General features: G+C 43.4%; 1 protein-coding gene across 3 annotated transcripts in view; it reads left to right on the top strand.

Moving 5' to 3' along the window:
• Window positions 1–294: 294 nt before the first annotated feature.
• The window catches only part of RELL1 (RELT like 1), a 92,654-nt gene continuing 75,264 nt past the window's right edge, over window positions 295–17,684 (top strand). For all 3 annotated transcript variants that reach the window (XM_025386210.1, XM_025386208.1, XM_025386209.1), the window contains exon 1: window positions 295–498. In XM_025386210.1, coding sequence (XP_025241995.1) covers window positions 411–498 — 88 coding nt within the window. In that variant the 5' untranslated portion in view covers window positions 295–410. The remainder of the gene's footprint in view (window positions 499–17,684) is intronic.

Below are 17,684 nucleotides of genomic sequence, written 5' to 3'. Positions count from 1 at the left end.
GGCAAGGAGAGGCGGGGCCAAGCTGAGGTGGGTGGAGAAACGGGGCGTGTTCATGGCCTAGCTGCGCCGCAGAGGCTGCTGCCTGGTTTGGAAAGGAAGCGGGATTGGCAGGGAGAGGCGGGATCAGGCTGAGGTGGGCGGGGAGTCGGGGGCGGAGCCATGAGTGGGCCTCGTGCCGTCTTAGGTGGAGCCCGGGGCGCGCGGGAAGAGGCGGGACCGAGCCGAGGTGGGTGTGGTGTGGTGGGGCGGGGCCATGGTGGGCGGGGAGGGGCGGGGCCATGGCGGGGAGGGGTTCGCCGCTCCCTGGGGCCGAGCCCAGCCACTCGATCTGCCCGCCGGCTCCGGAGCGGCTCTGCCTCCCCGAGCGCCGGACGCGGCGCCCTGGGGAAGGAGGGCGAAGCGACGCGGCGATGGCTCTGCGGGCACTCCCGGGGTCCGCCGTCCTAGCCGCTGCTGTCTTCGTGGGAGGCGCCGTGAGTTCGCCGCTGGTGGCTCCGGGTGAGTGTCCGGTAGGAGCCGGGACGCCGGGTGCTGAACCGGTTCCCGGGAGCGCGGAAGGAAGCGAGGGGGTCGGGACGGCAGCCCTGCGGCGCTCCGAGGAGCTTGCTTTCTCGCACAGCCTCGGGATCCTGGCGCTGAACAACTGGCTGTCCCAGGGCGGTCCGGGCAGGGCGCGGTGCGTGGCAACGGCTCTCGTCCCTCCCCTCCCGCCGGCCCCGCTCCCGCCTTCCCTCCCCGGGGCCTCCGCCGAGGGTCTGTGTCCCCCAGCCCTGAGCTGTGCGGGGCGTAGGGACCAGGGCTTCCTCGGGGGCGCTTCCTTCACGGCCGCACGCCTCGGAACCCCGCAGACCCCCTTCCCACCGCCCTTGTCCTCAAAGGCGCCGCGAGCGGAAGATCGTGACAGAGAGCACCGGGTGCGCTGTCGGCGCCTCCTTCTCCCTTTTAAATACCTTAAAATATCCTAAAACCTAGAGGACTTGAATCTCTTTCCAAGTTTCCATTTATTTTGGTAGTTGATGGATTCTTGTAACAGGTCAAGGAGTTCACATTTCTTCCCATATATCCTGTAGAAATCAGGCTCGGAAAAAGGGAAGGCGCGTTGGTAAACTTAAATATTTTTCTTCTTTGTGTTGATTCCTGTCGTCACAATAGGAACCTTGTGTGGTCAGGGCAGGAAGCCACCAGCAGAGATGCTAAAGTGTCACCAACGATGAAGCAGTTTTTAATTGAAATCAATCTTAAGAGGAGGTATAAGTTTTATGGAAGTCCTATGTCATATTCTTGCTTTTATAACTGCAGACACTAGGGATTCCTTACCACCGCTTCCCCTCTTAATTGCCACCTAACAGCCTCAGTTAAAAAAAAAAAACAAAAAAACCCCGCATACCTGCTTGGCCATTTGGAGTTACTACAGATTGGAGTCTGACGTCAGCAAGCTCTTCCAAGCTTGATTTCAGGGGTGGCTCCTCTTCAGGTCCAAATAATAAGCAACTAGAAGCCTTTCAACAGTGACTGTCTCCTCCATAAACATCCATAAACTCTTCCTCCTGAGAACATTTTGGTCGCTTAAAACTTTTACACTGACTTAGCAGTTTGGCCTTCACTTTTTCATAGAAACCAGAGCAGGTTTGGAAGGGAACGAGATAGGTAGTATTGTCTCCTGAGTATTTTTAGCAGGCCCGTATTTCCGTTAGCCATCCACCTGGGGAAATGACATGTTTTATTGGATGGGACAATTTTTTTTTTTCTTCTTTTTTTTGATACAGGATCTCACTCTGTCACCCAGGTTGGAGTGCAGTGGTACCATGTCGGCTCACTGCAACCTCCAGTTCTCTGGTTCAAGGGATTCTCCTGCCTCAGCCTCCTGAGCAGCTGGGATTACAGGCACGTGCCACCATGCCTGGCTATATTTATTTTCGTATTTTTAGTAGAGACGTGTTTTGCCATATTGGCCAGGCTGGTCTTGAACTCCTGCCCTCAAGTGATCCTCCTGCCTTGGCCTCCCAAAGTGCTGGGATTACAGGCATGAGCCACTATGCCCTGCTGGTTCATTTTGATTTTCATCCTGCTTTTCATTGCTGAGACACGTAGGTGCATTATCAGGTTCCACTTGGATGTGAGGTTGGAGACATTCCTTAGAGGGTTGGAGTCAGTGGCTCCAGAATTTGGGGAAGAGTTTAATCTGGGAGTAAAATTATAAAAAAATCAGCACATGATGCATGTAATTAGCCATCATCAGCAGGAGAAATCCATCCCTAGAGTGGGTGTGTGTTTTGTCTGACCTCTGAGCAACACCCAGGTCTCAGGACTGGAATGTTACTGATGAAAGCACTCATCTAATTGCATGACAGCCTTTGTTTTTTTTTCTTTTTGATAAAAGTTAATGCGGAAGAAGAAACAGGTGTCTAAAAAGGAAAGGATACAGAGCACAAATTTGCCAGTATCTTGAGGCCTGTGTAAAGAGAAAATGCTCTGACCAGCCAACATCTGATCCCCTTGGAACGGAAGATGGTGTTAATGTTTGTACGTTAAGCATAGGGAAGTAGAGGGAAAGAAATGGGAAATACTGTTGAATGCCAGCTGTGTGCCAGGCTTTGGGTTGAGTATTTATATGCATTTTTATTTTTATTTATTTTTTTCTTTTTGAGATGGAGTCTCGCTCTGTCACCCAGGCTGGAGTGCAGTGGTGTGATCTTGGCTCACTGCAAGCTCCGCCTCCCGGGTTCATGTCATTCTCCTGCTTCAGCCTCCCAAGTAGCTGGGACTATAGGCGCCCGCCACCACGCCTGGCTAATTTTTTTCTATTTTTACTAGACATGGGATTTCCTCATGTTAGCCAGGATGGTCTCGATCTCCTGACCTCGTGATCCGCCCGCCTCGGCCTCCCAAAGTGCTGGGATTACAGGTGTGAGCCACCGTGCCCAACTGCATTTTTATTTATTTGTTTATTTTTATTTTTAAATCTTTTTTTTGAGACAGAGTCTTGCTCTGTTTACCAGGCTGAGGTGCAGTGGTGCGATCTTGGCTCACTGCAACCTCTGCCTTCCGGGCTCAAGCAATTCTTCTGCCTCAGCCTCCCAAGTAGCTGGGATTATTGGCGCCCGCCACTATGCCTGGCCACTTTTTGTATTTTTTTAGTAGAATTGGGGCTTCGCTATGTTGGCTCTGCTGGTCTCTAACTCCTGACCTCGAGTAATCCACCCTCCTCGACCTCCCAAAGTGCAGGGATTACAGGTGTGAGCCACTGAGCACAGCCTTCATATGCATTTTTAAACTCATTGCTCATAACTGGATGAAGTACTTACTTCCAGTAAGGCAACTGAGGCAAGAGAGGTTAAACAACTGGCTGAACATCACACAGGGACTGTGCCAGTCAGCAGTCAGAGAAGCAGAACCACTAGGAGGTGTCTGTGTATGTGTGTACCTTTATATGTATCTTTATCTGGGATAACCCAGCCTGCTTGATTCCAAAGTTCATTCCCTTTCCACTTACTCCACTGCTCTGCAGAGAAAAATAGAATATGAGTCAACCTCTGCAGTCTCGCTGAGATTCTAAGATAGTTTAGAACATCATAAAATTGTAAGCATGTGGTTATCACAAAGTTGTTAAGCAGAGAAAAGAAGGGCAGATCGCTTCACGGTGGGTAGTAGCAGTGCCTTTTTCACTTCCTTCCTAGTAGAAGAATCTCATTAAACTTGTCTCTTAGCAGCAGCATTGGAAACTATATACCACAAGCATCCAAAGGGATGATTTTCCACATCTTGGCTTATTTATGTCTGTAAGTTCTCTGGTTACTCAACCTTCAGTCTTATTAGTTTCTCTCTCAGACAGTGGGCATAGCCCTGGAGTAAGGAGTGGGTGGAAGAGGTCCTGCAGCGGATAAGAGGAGAAATGCATTGTCCTTGGGCTGTGGGCTTCCCTCCAGCATTCTGACTCCCTTTTAGTTGCTAAAGATAAGCTTTATTAAATTCTGGGTTCTCCCTTAGCCAGGTAGCTGCAAAGCTGTACATCCACATAATATACAGTGTTTGGAAAGTTTTGAAAAAGCACACCTTGGAGCTTCGGATTCCACATCTACATTTAATTTAAAAAGGAAATGAAAACTGTGAGAAAACTCTGTGAATTCCCTGCCCCTAACCCCTCTAAACAAAGAAATGAAATTAATCTATTTGGAAGTTTGAATAGTTGAATTTGAATGTGAGAGACCAAAGCCCCAAGTGAACACACAACAAATTTTATTGTTTCTTTAAAAATAATTCTTTGGCCCTAATGTTGAAGTGTAATGACTTATTGAAACAATAGAGAAATGATTTAAAGCTGACAAAAAGAATAAATTAAATTGTCATTGGTATAAACTGTTAAGTTGAGTAGTTCCTAATAATTTAGGATACTTCAGTGGTTGTAAAGATTTGGTGTGCTGCTGAAAGCAGATATATTAATAATTATATTATTAGAATTAATATAATAATTAGTTATTATATTAATAGAATTAATATATTAATAATTCTGGTGTGGTTTATAAAAACTAAAATCAGAATTTGGTGTTAGTACACTGTAGACACTTTACTCTTGTAGGAAAAAGGAATTCAATTTTTATTATTACCTGTTTTGTGGCAGGCGGTAGTCTAAGTGCCTAGATCATTTCATTCTTACAATGAATTTCCTGTCAGTTATATACGTAATTTTATTCCTGTGTTTGTAGATGAGGAAATTGAGCCTCAGAGAAGTTGAAAAAGTCACTCATGTGTAGGCTGGATTTTGGCATGGAGTCCATTGAGTCAGATCTGTTTGATTTTGAAGTCCATGCTTATTATTACTAAACTATTTTTTTGAGGAAGAAAATTCTTTTTATTCTAAGATATTTATAAAGAATCAGTAAGTAACAAGGTCATGGGATGATATGGTGGAAAGAACACCAAGCCTTAAGTCAGGACCTTGGACTTGAAGTCAAAAATCAGAAGGAGGCCTGGTGCGGTGGCTCACGCCTGTAATCCCAGCACCTTGGGAGGCCGAGGCGGGCAGATCATGTGGTCAGGAGTTCAAGATCAGCCTGGCCAATACGGTCTCTACTAGAAATACAAAAATTAGCTGGGTGTGGTGGAATATGCCTGTAATCCCAGCTACTCGGGAGGCTGAGGCAGGAGAATCACTTGAACCTGGGAGGCGGAGGTTGCAGTAAGCAGAGATCATGCCACTGCACTCCAGCCTGAGTGACAGAGTGAGACTCTGTCCCCTGCCCCCCCCCAAAAAAAAAATCAGAAAGAGACCCTGATGCCTGTAGCATGTGGTTCTGTCCACCTCTATTTCCTCACTTGTAAACTGGGCATTGTGCCAACGCCTGTCTATCTGTCTTACTGTCTCTGAAAGGTCTGGGAGATGGCAAAGTGGCATATATCTTTTTATCTTTAAAAAATATAGTATTTTTTTCCTCCAGAGTGCGCATTAGGCTTGATTTATATTATGTCATTTAAATTGTCAAATAAATGTGGACCACATATATTAAACAGTTTTTATTCTGGAGGTGGTGATAGCTTTGCAATGGTAGGGATTTTTAAAAAGCCCAGAGTGACACCTCAGATTAGAGTTTGCTACTGTTGCATGGGAGTTAAGTAGCCAAGCCATCTTTTCCCATTTCCCTTTAGCTACAATAGGTATTTTTGGAAAATTTCCCCAAAGATTTAAAGTTTGTAAGAGGAAGGAGTGAGAATCACCATTGAGCCTATTACTCCAAGGCACTAGCCATTGTTAGCATATTTCATTCTGGTCTTCTCTAATTGCTTTTTTTTTTCCTTTTTTTGGAGATAGAGTCTCGCTCCGTCGCCCAGGCTGGAGTGCAGTGGCGCCATCTCAGCTCACTGCAAGCTCGGCCTCCCGGGTTCACTCCGTTCTCCCGCCTCGGCCTCCCAAGTAGCTGGGACTATACGCGCCCACGACCATGCCTGGCTAATTTTGTTTTTGTATTTTTAGTAGAGACGGTGTTTCACTGTGTTAGCCAGGATGGTCTCTATCTTCTGACCTCATGACCTGCCCGCCTTGGCCTCCCAAAGTGCTGGGACTACAGGCGTGAGCCAACGCACCCAGCCCTCTAATTGCATTTTTAACTCGGATAGGTTCATAATGCAATATAACTTTGTATCATGACGTTTTAAGTTTATGTTACCCAGAAATGTTTCTCTATTTCCCTACACACCCAAAAAAGGGCTGCCTACTGTTCTACTATATGGATTCACTGTATTTTACTTTACTGTGTACCTATTTGGGAGATTTCAGTTGCTAATTATTTTTAAGTGAGTTTTAAAACTCGTTGTTTCAGTGAACGCCTGTGTGCATGAAACTTTGCCCAAATATCAGAGGACTTCCACAGAAAATGGGTTCCTGAATAGGCACTTTGAGGGTCAAAGATGTTCACATTTTTGAGGCAATTGATGACACCAGTGTTGATCTGAAGGTCATCCCAGGTTACATTCTCACAGCAATAGCCAAAAAGACTCAGTTTCATATTCTTATTTTCCCTGAAAAACATATTCACTAATTTGTTAGGCAAAAATTGGTACCTTGATTGTTTTACTCTGTACATTGTTGGTAACTGTCAGGTTGATTTTGTTTTCTTCTAGTTTTTGAGCCATTTGTAAGGGTGTAATCCTTTATGGACAATTCTGAAATGTGAAAAGCTCTGAAAACAAGTTTTGCTTGTAGGCTTTTGATACACTCTGTAGGTCGTAAAACTTAACTTGAACTAATGTGAGGTTTTTTTTTTTTTTGAGATGGAGTCTCTGTCTGTCACCCAGGCTAGAGTGCAGTGGTGCAATCTCGGCTCACTGCAAGCTCTGCCTCCCGGATTCAAGTGATTCTCTTGCCTCAGCCTCCTGAGTAGCTGGGATTACAGGCATGCACCACCATGCCTGGCTAATTTTTGTACTTTTAGTAGCGATGGGGTTTAACCATGTTGGCCAGGCTGGTCTGGAACTCTTGACCTCACGTGATCTGCCCGCCTCGGCCTCCCAAAGTGCTGGGATTATAGGGATGCACCACCGCACCCGGCCTAATGTGAGGTTCTATAGTATATATTATTCTCTCTTGACTATTTGCATGTTTTGCTGAATAATATTAATTTGATTTGAGTGTTATAGGATGTGTGCTAAATGCATTGCATTACTTTCCTAAAATCACAAGGTCTGAACTTCGAAGCACATCTGACCTCCAAGTTTTCAGATAAAGATTATGGTCCTCTTCTGTGACTCATCTGTTTGTGTCTGTTGGGAAATAAATATATAAAGCTGCTCAAAGGAGCAAAATTTCCAATGGAGAAAATAAGTCCTTAAATGAGTGGCACTTCAGAAAAAGAAGTACAACTTTGGTATTCTAGTGTGAAATCTGAGAAAAATAAGGATACCTGAAAAAACTAAGGTTTTGTTTATTCCAAGTGACTTTATGAATGGGTGCCAATTAGAATGGAAACTTGTTGGCTAGTTGGAGAGTTTGGGCCAATTTCTCCTCTGCTTGCTTCTGCCAGTTACTAACACACTTCTCTTTGTAAGAGAAACTGAATCTACTCAAGGGACTTTCTGGAGAATGGATGGGTAGAGGGGCCAGACATCTTACCATGAGGATCCTTTTGCCAAACTTGTTGTACTCAGAGGACCTGGTTTTCCATTCCCACCTGCAATACCCCAAGGCCCCCGGCTTCTTTTCTTCACTCAATAGCACTGTCCCAGGATCTCAAACAGAGAGAACCCCCGAGCCAGGTGTCTCCCATTTCCCGTGCCAGCTGCTAGCCCTACTTGATCCCCCTCTCCCATTTTGTTTGTGCACTCTTGTGAATAACTGCATTCCAGCCACTAATAAAAGTGCCTGTTGTACAGAGAGAAAAAAATCTTTAGATTACTTTCCTTATCTGTATTATAGAGAGAATATGGCTGAGCTACCTTATGGCATTGTTTTGTCAGTTGCATGAGATAAAACTAGTGAGTGCTTGGCACATACATAGTAAGTGATGAAAAAGTATATTATTATTGCCTACCCTAAACTAAATACTCACCTATCACAGCTAAAGGATGAGACAAAGTTCCTTACCACTCCAGAATTTTCCTTTTTGGGCCTCTGCCATTACTGGAGGGGTTTCCTGTCACCTGTTCTTCCTGAGCCCTGGGTGCTGGTGCTGGTTGTGTAAAAGAGGGGGCTTTGAGGAGGGGGTGTTGGGCATTGCCTGAAGGAGTAGGGTCCGATGGGCTTGGCAGAGTTCTCTTGGGAGGCAGGGGTTTTGTGGGGTAGAGCCATTAGCCACCAAAACTAAGCAAAGAAGGAAGGAAAGCATTACCTTTATAAGGTGATATAGTCTGTATATTTGTCCCTGCCTAAATTTCGGGTAGAATGGTAATCCCCAGTATTGGAGGTGGGGCCTGGTGGAAGGTGATTGGATCATGGGGGTTTATTTCTCATGAATGATTTAGCACCATCATGAGAAGTGCTGTCCTCACAATAGTGAATGAGTTCACAAGAGATCTGTTTGTTTAAAAGTGTGTGGTACCTCCCGGCAACTCTCTCTTGCTGCTGCTTTCACCATGTGATGTGCCTGCTCCTCTGTTGCCTTCTGCCATGATTGGAAGTTTCCTTAGGCCTCCCCAGAAGCAGACGCCACTATGCTTCCCATACAGCCTGCAGAACCGTGAGCCAATTAAACCTCTTTTTTTGAAAAATTAGTTACTCAGCCTCAGGTGTTTCTTTTTTGGGGGGACAAGGTCTTGTTCTGTCGCTCAGGCCGCTGGAGAGCAATGGTGTGATCTCGGCTCACTGCAACCTCTGCCTCCCGGGTTCAAGCGATTCTCCTGCCTCAGCCTCCCAGGTAGCTGGGATTAGAGGCACCCGCCACCATGCCCAGCTAAGTTTTGTATTTTTAAGTAGAGACTGGGTTTCACCATGTTGGCTAGGCTGGTCTGGAACTCCTGACCTCAGGTGATCCACCTGCCTCGGGCTCCCATAGTGTTGGGATTACAGGCATGAGCCACCGTGCCCAGCCTTGGGTATTTATAGCAGTGCAAGAATGGCCTAATCCATAAGGGTAGAACATGATGTTTTCTTTTGGAAGAACTTTTGAAGATTCACCAATTGGTTTATTCTTAGACAGCTGATCCATAGGTGTAGTCACAAAATTGTGACAGTTTTTCTTTAGTATTTGATGTAATTGTCACACTGACATGCTTTGTGATTATCCAGGGTCCGACTGCTTATTGTTCATCTTCTCATGGCTCTGTGGTGAGTGTTTCGATGAAGGAGACTCTTAGGATGAGGAAGCAGAGTCCTGTAGTATTAGGGCTGGAAGGGACCTTGACTGTGTCCTCCAAGCTTTTATTTAGCAGATGAGGAAACTGAGTTGGCACAGCTAGGACTTAAGTGGGTGTCTTTCCTCATACTGGGACTCTTCCCATTCTGTTAGGCTGTCTATGGAAGTGGATCCAGCCTTGCTGCCTATGGCAAGTTTCCTTGGTTTACATATGCCCTTGATCCTCATGCTCAGGGGTCTGGTTTCTCAGCTCCTTGGATGTGGGATGAGGAGAACCAGGAAGAACTTTGGCTACCTAACTCATGGGAGTAATTGTGTTATTCTTAGTCATATTTTAGATTCAGAAGGGACCTTGATGGTCATCTTGTAATTAACACCCTGTCTTGGCAGATGGGGAAACTAGCCCAAAAAGGTTCAGTGTCCTGTGGGAGTCAGGAGTGGCTGTAGCCCATAGCAGACGAGCAGACCTTTGGGTTTGGTGAGGGAGGAACTATGTGTATGTCTTGTTCACCATTGTAGGCTCGGATCCAAGCACAGGACCTGAGAATAGAGTAAATATTTAAATATTTGAATGAAGGAAGGAAGCCAGAGCTAGAATGCAGGTGTTAGAACTCTTGGTCCAAAGCTTTATAATAAAGTGAAAAGTTACTGTTTTCAATATTCACCCACAAATCTTAGATATAAGCCTCCCCACAGCCCTTCTCCTGCAGTGGTGAGAGGCTGTTTTGGGAGCAGCCTCCATGGGCCAGATTGCTCAAAGGCAGAAAAATCTGGTCATGGAGGAAAAATGAATGATAATAACAAACAAGCAATACAACCAAGAATGATAATAACAAACAGTCAACACTACCTTATCAGGTGATATGGTGTGACATTGGTAGCATTTTCAATGCAAAGATTTTCAAAACCTAAATCTCTTCATGAAACTCTTCTCAAAGACAAACTAAACTCAGTTGTGTTTCTACAACCACTACTTCAAATGCATCTATTAATTGTATATGTATCATATTCCTGATGTTATAATACTTTATACCATTCAAAACCAATTATTTTATGGCTGCTTTGATTTGCTTATTTATCCAACAGATATTAACAAAGTGCCTTAGAGTGTGCAAGACACCGAGAATGAAGTGATGTGAACAAAATAGACTCAGTTCCTGCCTTTATGGAGCTAGTAGGTTATCAGGAAGAGAGTTAATTAAATAAGCAAAATGATGTGTCCCTGAGTCCTTGTCAAGGAAAGTATGACACAGGGCCAGAGTACCTAACCTGGGGCTAGGTGTGGGACATGCATGGACAAACTAGACTCCAGTGCAGGTTGGGCATGCTCTCTGGAGGAAATGAAAGTGAAATTTACAGCTGCAAAACTGCAGGAGTTGGTCAGGTGGAAAGAACTTGTGGTCACCGAAGAGAGAGGAGGAGGTAAGATCAAACAAAGCAACAGCAGTGGTTCCCAAAGTTGAATGTTCAGAAGTCCAGCTGGAGGGCTGGTTAAAACAGATTCCTGAGCCCCACCCGAGAGTGCTGAGTCCATAGGACTTTTTCTCTCACGTTTCCAGGTGATGCTGGCTAAGTATCAACTGTGAGCAAGAAAGTAAAAGAGAGAAGAGTAGGTGGAATCCCCTCCCCTCTTCTTGGGGCTATACGTATCCTGTCCTCTGCCCATCCTTCAAGCTGAGATCAAGCATAGGATTTCCAGGAAACATTTCCTAGGTATTCTCACTGCCTTTATTGCCTCCTGTGAATATACTGTCCACAAGTCAGTGGATACATGTTACATCTTTTCCATGTTGTTTAGCCCTCAGTTACATGCAATTGTTTCCACCATGTTTGTTTTGTCTAGAGCTTCTTGAGGTGGCTGAGCATAAGAAATGTGTACAAAACATTTGCCTGATCAAATTTAATTCTTGCGACTGCTATGAGGTGCATGTTGCATGTTATTCCCTGTTCTATGGAGATGTGGAAACGGAGACTTACAGGGAATAACCAGGAAGAAGAGAAGGGGAATTCCTTGCTGAAGTCAGAGGAGGGAAAGTCAGTGTGAGATGTATGTTCATTGTTCTCAAATGCGCTTTGCGTTATGTGAAATTGCAGGTATTCTGTGCCCAGCACCACTAGTAGAAGGAAAGTTTTATATTTAATTTGTTTTTGAGCTTTTTCACTATAGGCTCATCTTCTTAAAGAGAAACAAAGGCATCTTATAAATTGAATGTAGATTTTGTTTTTAGCAGGAAATGATTATCTTAGGAATTCTATAGAAATTGTCCGCTTGCTTTTGGAGTAAATATTTGGAGGGGGTAATTCAATTTACATGTCATTAGGTTTAGAAATGATTTTTATAAAATTTTGGCGTGAGGGAGATAGGAAATATCAATTTCAATTTCCTGAAAGACACACGTTAGACAATTATGCCATTACCAATCTTTGAGTGGCTGGATGGTTTTAGCTGAGTGGTAGAAGACTTACAAAGAGCCTGTACGTTACACATTCACAAGACAGGTAGGGTTAAAAACTGACTAAAAAGAATTCCTTTCGATACCAGTAATCTGCCAAGCCTTCCTTCCCCATGCATAGATGTAAACATAATCTGGCTTTCTCAGATTCCTGTAAGAGGTGGAAGTTTGAAGAATTCACTGGGCTTTTCTATCACAGTATAACTTGAGAACACTAATTTTCAAATGTTCTAACTGTTCTTCATAGCTGGAAGTCCCCAACACAATCATGTGAATTATCCAGTTTATGAAAAACAGCAGCTTGGAATTTCCTGGCATTGGTGAAGTGGCAGATGGCTAATGAGCAGGCATTCCTTCATTTTTCTTTGCAAGTTCGTGCCATATGCTTGTATGGCCTGAATGCTTTTACTGCTTCCTCAGTTCTTCCCATCCTCCTTTCCCTCTACTAAAGGCACAACACAGAACAACCACCAAAAGAAAAAGGGAAGCATTGGACATTGTTTAAAGCTATGTGATAGAGCCGAGAAGCTGGGTTTTGAAGGTGAAACTCATTTCACAGGCATGATTGTCAACTCAGCCCTTTTTAATCGTCATTGCAGATCAAACTTGTAGATTATTCTTTACAGTGTGCAGTTAATTTAAAAATGAGGTTTCGCTTATTTGAGATATCGTTAGGTGCTGTGTAGGTATGTAAAATGAATAACAAACTTCGTTTTTGTTCTCCACAAACTTGTGATTGAGAAGGGGGAGATAAGCTATGAATACAAATCATTATAGTATAGTAGAGAATGTGTTTGGTGTAATCAGAGAACTACAGACAAAGTGCTGTGTGGGATCAAAGGGAGGGAGACTTTCTTTCTGATAAGGGGGATGGAAAAGACTTCATTCATAGCCTGAAACTTGGCATTTTCAGTGGACCTTAAAAGGAAGTGTATGGAATGATGTGCTGAGCAAAGGAAACAGCCTGTGTGCAAAGGCATAGAGGTAGGAATAGAGAAGTTAGTGCAGACTGGGTGTGGCAGAGACTCCTCGGAGGAAGTCACACGAGATGAGGCTGCAGAGGAGAGACTGAGGCTAGGCGACAGAGCTCCTGAAACTGCACTTTATTGTGTAGTTGTGGAGAACAGAGGACAAGAAGAGGCCCCCAGGCATTGCTATGTGATAGAAGAGCCCCAGAGGCTGAGCTGAAGGGGACAGGGCCCTGTGCTGTCAGCAGGGCGGTTGAGATAGCTGTTCCCATTTCCTTATCTGCAGAAGTGTAGGTGGTAGGAAAGCAGAGGGCGAGCCATCAAACAAATAATGCAGTCCTTTGTAAGTAACACAAATAGGATCTATGCAGCAGAATAGATTTAATGCAATCCATATGATATGCAGATAGAAACAGTTTTTCAAAGTTTAAGGAGTGCTCAGAAATGAGAATCATGAAATAAGTGCTCAGTGTATAGTTTTGGCCTAGCGTGGTGGCTCACACCTGTAATCCCAGCACTTTGGGATGCTGAGGCAGGAGGATCTCTTCAGGCCAGGAGTTCAGGACCAGCCCGAAAACCATAGCAAGATCCTGTCTCTACAAAAATAGAACAAAAATTAGCTGGGCATGGTGGTATGTGCCTTTCATCCCAGCTACTCAGGAGGTTGAGGCAGGAGGATCGCTTAAGCCGAAAGGTTCAAGGCTGCAGTGTGCTGTGATGGTGCCACTGTACTCCAGACTGGGCTACAGAGTGAGACCCTGTCTCAAAGGAAAAAAAAAAGTATATAGTCTTGATGGCTTGATGGTGTGAAAGCCAAGAAGTGTTCATTAATGGTTAAAGCTCACTAATTATGTATTTTTCTTAAGTTAGAGTAAACAGCTTGAAATTATACACATCAGCTTGTCTCTTGAATTCTTGATTACAGGCGTGAGCCACCACACATGGTCCGGACTACTGAATTCTCACCCATTAAACATTTATTTTTTGGAAGTATGTTGGTGTATTTTCATTTTTTGGCCCTATTGTGGGTCTTGTCCTTGTTTACTTCTCTTTCCCAGGCTGGAGAGCTGTCAGTGTTAGGGCAATCTCTAAATAAACCATGCGTATCAGCACTGGGATGATTTGTAAGTCCTGCTTGGCTAAGGGCTCCATCTCTGTCACTTCTGGTGAGTTTTCTCAGTCTCTCAATTTCTTATGATGTGATGAAATAGATTTTGGGGGAGGAAAACTAACCAGCTTCAAAGTCATTCAGTGTACATCCAATGCCGACATATGGAAACAGTAGTTACACAAACTAAGTAGATCTGGTGGATCTTAGTTCCTGGGTTGGTGGGAGGGATAGGGATGGGAGAAGACTTGAAGGAGGGAAAGAGAATTATTTTGCTTGAACCATATGGTAGTTGATCTGTTGCCGCCACAAACTTGTGATTGAGAAGGTTGATCTTTTCCACACTGGTTCAGTGCGTCATCTTGGTATATTAATGAGTAAAGACTCTTGACTTTGAGTCAATGTGGTATAATAAAAATGATATATTTGATCTTGTCCCTGATTCCTGGGACTCCTAAAAATAACCCCTGGGATTTCTTCAGTGATAGGAACATTGTTTGTTATTCATAGTGAGCTCCTTTAGACCGTACCTGAGTTTGTGCTAATGTGATCCTTGGACTCTTGGTGGGCCCCCAGGTAGCTTCAGGATGGGGGCTAGTTGCCAGGGGAACCAGCCATGTGATTATAGGTTTAGAACTTTCAGCTGCAATCCCTGATCTCTGGGAAGGGAAAGGGGCTGGAGATTGGGTTCACTCAACAACAGCCAACAATTTCATCAGTCAAACCTGTGTAGTAAAAACTTGGTTAAAACTCTGCAGCAAGGAGGCTAGGAGCTTCTGGGTTGGTGACATATGGATGTGTTGGGAGGATGGCGTTCCTGGAGGGGGCCTGGAAGTTCTGTTTTCATGGCTGTTCCCCAGCCATACCTTGCCCTATCAATCTCTACCATTTGGCTGCATCTGAGCTGTATGCTTCATAATAAAACTTCATAATAAAACTGTATGCTTCATAACAAAAACTTCATAATAAAACATAATAAAACTTCATAATAAAAATAAAAACATAAATAAAACTTCAAAATAAAACATAAGTGTAGGGATTTTCTGAATTCTCTGAGTCATTGTTACCCAAAGGAGTCCCGATCTAGACCCCAAAAGAGGGTTCTTGGACCTCGTGCAAGGAAGACTTCCGGGCAAGTCCAAAGAGTAAAGTGAAATCAAGGTTATTGGAAAGTAAAGGAATAAAGAATGGCTATTCCACAGGCAGAGCAGCCCCGAGGGCTGCTGGTTGGCTATTTTTATGGTTATTTCTTGATTACATGCGAGCAAGGGGTGGATTATTCATGAGTTTTCCAGGAAAGGGGTGAGCAGTTTTCAGAACTGAGGCTTCCGACTTTTTTTAGACCCTATAGGGTAAGTTCCCAACATTGCCCTGGTGTCTGTAAACTGTCTCGTGCTGGTGGGAGTGTTTCTTAGCATGTCAATGTATTGTAATTAGCATATAATGAGCAGTGAGGATAACCAGAGATCACTTTCACTGGCATCTTGCTTTTGGTGGGTTTTCACCGGCTTCTTTATGGCACCCGTTTATCAGCAAGGTTTTTGTGACGTGTATCTTATGCTGATCTCCTATCTCATCCTGTGAGTTAGAATGCCTGACCTCCTGGAATGCAGCTCAGTAGGTCTCAGCCTCATTTTATCCAGCCCCTATTCAAGATGGAGTCGCTCTGGTTCGAATGCCTCTGATAATTCTAGCAAAATGCCAAACTTATTGATGGGGGTCCTGGAAAGCCCCAATTTGTAGTCCCTAGGCAGAAGTGCAGTTAGCCTGGGGACCCCATTTGCAGCTGGCATCTGAAGTGGGGTCAGTCTTGTGGGACTGAGCGTTTAACCTGTGGAGTCTGCACTAAATGCCAGGTGGTGTCAGAATTTAATTGAATTGTGGGACACCCAGTTGGTGTTGGAGAACTGGGTTTTGGAAAAATGGAACAGATAAGTCTTTCCTATTGGGAAAAACCAACTCATAATATGAAAATATTGTGGCTGGAATAATCTCTCTGAAATTGCATGGTTTACTATTTAGAAGATAAACACTCAAAAGTGTTTTTAAAATATTTAGTGGGGTGGCCAGGCCCGGTGGCTCACGCCTGTTATCTCAGCACTTCGGGAGGCCAAGGCAGGCGGATCACGAGGTCAGGAGATCGAGACCATCCTGGCCAACATGGTGAAACCCCGTCTCTACTAAAAAAATGCAAAAAATTACCTGGGTGTGGTGGCGGGCGCCTGTAGTCCCAGCTACTTGGGAGGCTGAGGCAGGAGAATTGCTTGAACCTGGGAGGCAGAGTTTGCAGTGAGCAGAGATCATGACACTGCACTCCAGCCTGGGCGACAGAGCAAGACTCCATCTCAAAAAAAAAAAAAAAAAAAAAAGATTTAGTGGGAATTGTCAGGCTGTTTCTTACTATTTATGTGTTTACATGGTGTTTTATAGTGTAATAAAGTAGAAGTTATACTACTATATGGTTTTCTTTGACTGTTGTTTCCTGTGGTTTTGACCAAATATTTCATAACACTGTCTCAGCCTGCAGCCAATGGAAACATCTAAAATGTCAATATGATGGATTGTAGGTTTAGTAGTCTCTTTACTAAGGGATTTCCAGTATCCAGGTTTACTGCTGTCTACAATATTAATACTACAGTGACAATTTCATATGGTTCAACCTTATAGTAATGATAGCTCCTTATTGTCTATTACTTACAGTTTAAAAAAAAAAAAACCTACTGATTACAATCAGGACATTTTAGAAACTGCAAAAAGAAAAAAATACCCCATCCAGCAAGAAAACATAAATGTTAACTATACTTGGGAGGTATTTTTTAACAGGTTTCTTTTTTTCTATGTACACCTCCTCCCTTTTTTCAAAAACATTTTGTGATTGTACTGTGAATAATTAAAATAAAAGAAATTGTGGGGAATGCTAAGACACAAAACACTAAAAAGAAAAAAAATGATTTATAATCTTACCATTTTGATAACATTTTGATGTCTTTTTTTCTTATAAAAACTGGGACCATTTAAGCTCTAAATACTGCTTTGTATGTGTTTTTCTTTTTTCACTTAACATTTTAAATTCATAATTGAGATCATTTTGGACAAAGTGGGTGATGACAAATCTGATCCCTTCATACAAAGTGTTTCTATTGTTTTAAGAGTCAAAAGGAAGTTTAGGATTTCTGAGAAGTAACCGTTTCATCAGTGTTATATGTAGATCAGGGTAGCATTTTAATTCAGCAGAATTACTTTTTAGCAATTAGCACTTGATTTAAAAAAAAAGATAAATTGACTTAGAAAGAATGTAACTTTTAAATGTACCTTTTCTTCCTAGTAACTGACTCACTTGGAAATGCCATTCTGTCATTCTAGATTTATTGTTGGGTTAGATGGATGATGATTATCTGAAGGTTTTCTACCTTCTCTGACTCTACTATGTGAACACTGTAGTATCTAGAATAGAGATCAGCTATGGAGAATCCCATTCCATGGAATTTTACTGAATGTTGAAACTGAGCTCTCACATTTCACCAGTAATGGAGCAGAATGTGGAGTTCTGGAGCCAGGCTGCCTGGATTAAAGTCACCTTTGATACTTGCTACCTGTGTGACCCGGCATAGGTTACTTAACCTCTCTGTTCTATAGTTTTACATCTCTAAGTGGGGTTGGAAATAATAGAACCTACCCCATAGAGTTATTGTAAGGATTAAATGAGTTAATATCTGAAAAGTGCTTGAAATCGTAACTGTGTATACACATTATGCATCAATATGTGACTATTATTAATAGTATTTTTTTTCTATGTGTCTCACTGGTTGCTACTGGTTTTCAGAATTCTTATTTGGGTTTCATGCGAGTGACATTCATTTCTCCTCCTTAACAT

Source organism: Theropithecus gelada, chromosome 5 (assembly GCF_003255815.1).
Source record: "Theropithecus gelada isolate Dixy chromosome 5, Tgel_1.0, whole genome shotgun sequence".
NCBI lineage: Eukaryota > Metazoa > Chordata > Mammalia > Primates > Cercopithecidae > Theropithecus > Theropithecus gelada.
This window is presented reverse-complemented; position numbering and strand designations above follow the sequence as displayed.